We start from the raw sequence: 4,241 nt of genomic DNA on the forward strand, positions 1-4,241 counted from the left end.
CCCTTGGGGCTACCACTTAGCCATTTCATCATCTTTTCACTTTGCCTGTCTTTGCCTCCAGTCTACTTGCAGTGAACATCGACACAGAATTTCAACGTTAACGTCTCAAACCCCCATTCATATGGTGTGTATTGCTCTCACGTTTTATCGAAGCCTTGAAAATAACATAATTATAGCAATGGAAAATCAAAACTGGGATGTCAGGCACCTTTGTTCTTCCACAGTCTGTCTGTTCCTGTCCTTTCCCCAGACAGTCCTCCTTTCTCAGGGAACAATCCTCTCTTTCTAATTCAGGGATTCTCTCCCCTCTCTCTCCAGCACAGGTGACCATATAAATTCCCCTCCCCACAAAAACTGTTTTTTACATTATTCAATAAATCACTGATCATCCCTTTCTAAAGTATCTACACTTGATTTGAATTCCTGATTTTGTTCCCTAAGAGCAATTGGTATGTCCTGGCTTTACATCCGACTGACTAAAAAGAGCAAAGGAGCATCTCTCCCAAAGACTCTCCCAAATGAGAGACTCCAAATGCAGCAGTTTTAGGATTAAAGTACAACTCTATCTGACCACAAAAATTACAACAGCTTTTTTTTTTTTTTTTGAGACAAGATCTCACTCTGTTTCCCAGGCCAGATTACAGTGGCATCATCATAGCTCACTGCAACCTCAAACTCCTGAACTGGGCTCAAGTGATTCTCTTGCCTCAGCTTCCGAAGCAGCTGGGACTACAGGTGCAAGCCACCATGGCCGGCTGATTTTTCTATTTTTTTGTAGAGATGGGGTCTTGCTCTTGCTCAGGCTAGTCTCAAACTCCCGACCTCAAGTGATCCTCCATCCTTGGCCTCCCAAAGTGCTGGGATTATAGGCATGAGCTATCATGCCAGGCCCAACAACAGCTTTTAAATGTGTGTGTGTGTGTGTGTGTGTGTGTGTGTACAACACCAGTGACATGGTTTCTCACACATTATGTCTTTGAAGGCTATATGAGATCATTTAAGTGATGACATAAGCACATAATTCTATGCAGATATAAACTGTTGGGTAGTATCTAAGGCACTTTAGAGAAAAGACTTACTGTGTCATACATTTTATTAATATTTTCCCGGGCTATCTGGTTAGAAGGTGTAGTAGTTCTTAGACATGGCCACGAGATGGCAGCAACTATACATAATTGCTTCCAAGTAACCACAGTCCTGTTTTTCTGATCTGGGCAAGAGGCAGGAATCTAGGAGTTGTTGGCAGACATAGGCTGAAGATATTTATCTTTTATTTTTCCCTCAAATAAAGAATTCATTCTTCTCTTTGACCAGGATAACACCAAATTTATCCTACTGCAATCTTTCCCCCGTTTTGCTATTCTAATAATTCTGGGATTTTATTACTCTAATTAGCTAAAAATGATCCAGTGTGAGACCAGGTTGGAAACTCAGGAGTGACTGGCAGCTCTGTGTGCTGTACCAGAAGTCAATTAACTTCCTTTGTAGCTTCAAAATTCCATCCAAGGCCATATTTAGCCTTCCTTTGAATGTAGAAAGTTTATTTGTGCCCCACGCTATCCCTTAATAACTATTGGGAAACCAGGATTTGTTTTCTCTGTGTCATCTTTCATTCTTTGTCGAATGCTCCGTCTGCATAGCCATTGCACGTCTGCACGCAGAGTGCCGTGTGCTGTGCTGCTCACGGCCTCGCCCCGTGGAAGGTAGAGGAGAGCTAAAGAAATCTTTAGTGAAGACAGGGGCAATAATCAGTAGATGGGAGAGGTTTTTGTGGGAAGAGAGATCAAAAATATATGAGGACGCTTAAGCCTGGAAAAAGGAAGTTGAGAGAGACTGTGATCAAAGTCTAGAAAAGTCCTGTAAGATTAAAACAGAAGGTTGAAAATGATAAATGAAATAAATGAAAAATCTGCACCTGATTATTAAGGAGAATGAGAGGTTTATGGGGGGCAGATACGCTCTTCCACAAATTTGTCATTGATCCCACTGTGTGTGAGATGGAGAATGGCTGATGGGACGTGGTAGAATGGCATGAATATTTCCTTGGCCTCACTGGACTCTTGTTTTCTCTCCTATACTGTCAACACAGAAGGGAGATTTTACATGCATGTTTCTCTGAATCACCAGTTTCATGGAACTAACACACCACTGAAGGCTAGTTTAACTTCTTCCTAGAGCAGAGATCCCTCTACAATATCCCTGCCAGAGAGTCAACGTCTTTCTGCTCTTTGAAAGGTAATACAGAGAACCTACTCATAAGGCAGCTCATTCTATTCTTGGCTCTAATAATTAAATCATTCTTCTTTCTGATAAAATCAAGGTGATTGCCTTTTTACTTCAGCCCCAAACTTCTCAAGTTCTACCAGAAATGACATCTAATAATTTCTCATGCCCTCTTCTGCGTTAGAGTGCCTTAAATAATCGTACATGGCCATTTTGTTACACGATCTTCTTGCAATCAGGACTAGAAGTTGGCTTTTCTTTTTTTTTTCGAAACAGAGTCTTGCTCTGTTGCCTGGGCTAGAGTGCTGTGGCTTCAGCTTAGCTCACAGCAACCTCAAACTCCTGGGCTCAAGCGATCCTTCTGCCTCAGCCTCCCGACTAGCTGGGACTACAGGCATGTGCTACCATGCCCGGCTAATTTTTTTTTTCTATATATTTTTAGTTGTCCAGCTAATTTCTTTCTATTTTTTAGTAGAGACAGGGTCTCACTCTTGCTTAGGCTGGTCTCGAACTCCTGACCTCGAGCCATCCTCCCGCCTCAGCCTCCCAGAGTGCTAGGATTACAGGTGTGAGCCCCTGTGCCCAGCCTAGAAGTTGGCTTTTCATAATAAAATATAACCTGACCATAGAGTTGGGGAAGCCAAGCCAGATTATACAGCTGCATTATGGTGGTATTGGGAAGGAACCAGCCTGCCATCCACCCACCCATCCATTTATCCATTCAGTAAACATCTGCTGAATTGCTAATAGGTACAAGGAACTCTCTTAGGTTCTGCTGATAGAACAAGGAGTTAAAAACAAATCCAAATTGTGTCGAGTTTATACTCTCATGTAGGAGGTAGGTTTTGTTTTCTTAAAACCAAATAAATGAAGTAATAAACCGAGATAAGTACTCTGATGGAAAGGGAGATGGTTCTTTGAGGGCTTGTGTCAGAAGAGCCTTAACAGAAGCCGGGATTTAGAACTGGTATTGGTCAGAAGAGGTTTCCCCAGGGAAATGACGCTGGAGCTAAGCTCTGAAAAATGCATGGGAGTTAAAGATGTCTTCAGTGAGAGGGAACACTTTGTGAAAAGGCCCTATGGCAGCAGGTGTTGACTCGCATGAGGACTTGAGGGAAGGCCAGTTTGGCCAGAGTACAGAGAATAGCTAGAGGACAGTATGAGATCCCTGACAGATAGACAATGCAAGGCCCTGTAGAACATGATTAGAAGTCTGTCTTTGTTTTAAGAGAAATCAGAAGTGATTAAAAGTTTTAAGCAGGAGAGTAATGCAATTTGCAATTTGAAGCGAACCTTCTGCATTCTGCATTTGGAGGGTCCACTTTGGCTGCTGGGAGAATAACTATTGCTACAGATCAGGAAGAGATAATGGTAGCTTTGATTAGCTTATACAAATGGACATGAAGGGAAATATACTGAATTGAAATGTGGAAGGAAGAAGCATTAAGACTTAGTGATAGTTTGGAGATGGAAGTTTGATGAATAGGCATTATCAAAGAGGGTGCTTTGATTTCATTCAAATAATTAAGGTTTCCTGAGTAAAATATACATATGTCTGTTGTACACATGTATATACACACATTATACATGTATATACACACATTATACATGTATGCATGCATAGATGTATATATCTGTGTATTATTTTTATTGTAGTATATCACAAATACACAAAGTATACAAATCTGAAGAGTAGAGCTCAGTACATTCTTAAAACCTAAATATACCACGGTGCACAACCATCTTGGTTCATAAATGGAATATTATTAGTACCCTTGAAGTCTCTTTTGTGCCCCTGTCAAAACTCATTGTTACAGATAGCTATGATCTTGAATGCTAACACCACAGATTCATTTTACCTGCTTTTGCACATGAAAGGAATTATACAATACAAAGTACTTTGTTTCTGTCTTCCTTTTTTCAAATGGTGTTAGCAAAATTCCATCCATGTTGTACTTTGTAGCAGTAGTTTATTCATTTTTGCTACTATATAATATTCCATTTACTGGATAATTATA

General features: G+C 40.7%; 1 protein-coding gene across 1 annotated transcript in view; it reads left to right on the forward strand.

Annotated features, from left to right (window-relative positions):
• Positions 1–1,401: 1,401 nt before the first annotated feature.
• AIM2 (absent in melanoma 2) overlaps positions 1,402–4,241 on the forward strand; it is a 10,396-nt gene continuing 7,556 nt past the window's right edge. The window contains exon 1 of the mRNA XM_012661850.1: positions 1,402–1,411. Within this exon, the coding sequence (XP_012517304.1) occupies positions 1,402–1,411 (10 nt within the window). The remainder of the gene's footprint in view (positions 1,412–4,241) is intronic.

The sequence above is a fragment of the Propithecus coquereli genome, unplaced genomic scaffold (genome assembly GCF_000956105.1).
Source record: "Propithecus coquereli isolate 6110/MARCELLA unplaced genomic scaffold, Pcoq_1.0 Scaffold74, whole genome shotgun sequence".
NCBI lineage: Eukaryota > Metazoa > Chordata > Mammalia > Primates > Indriidae > Propithecus > Propithecus coquereli.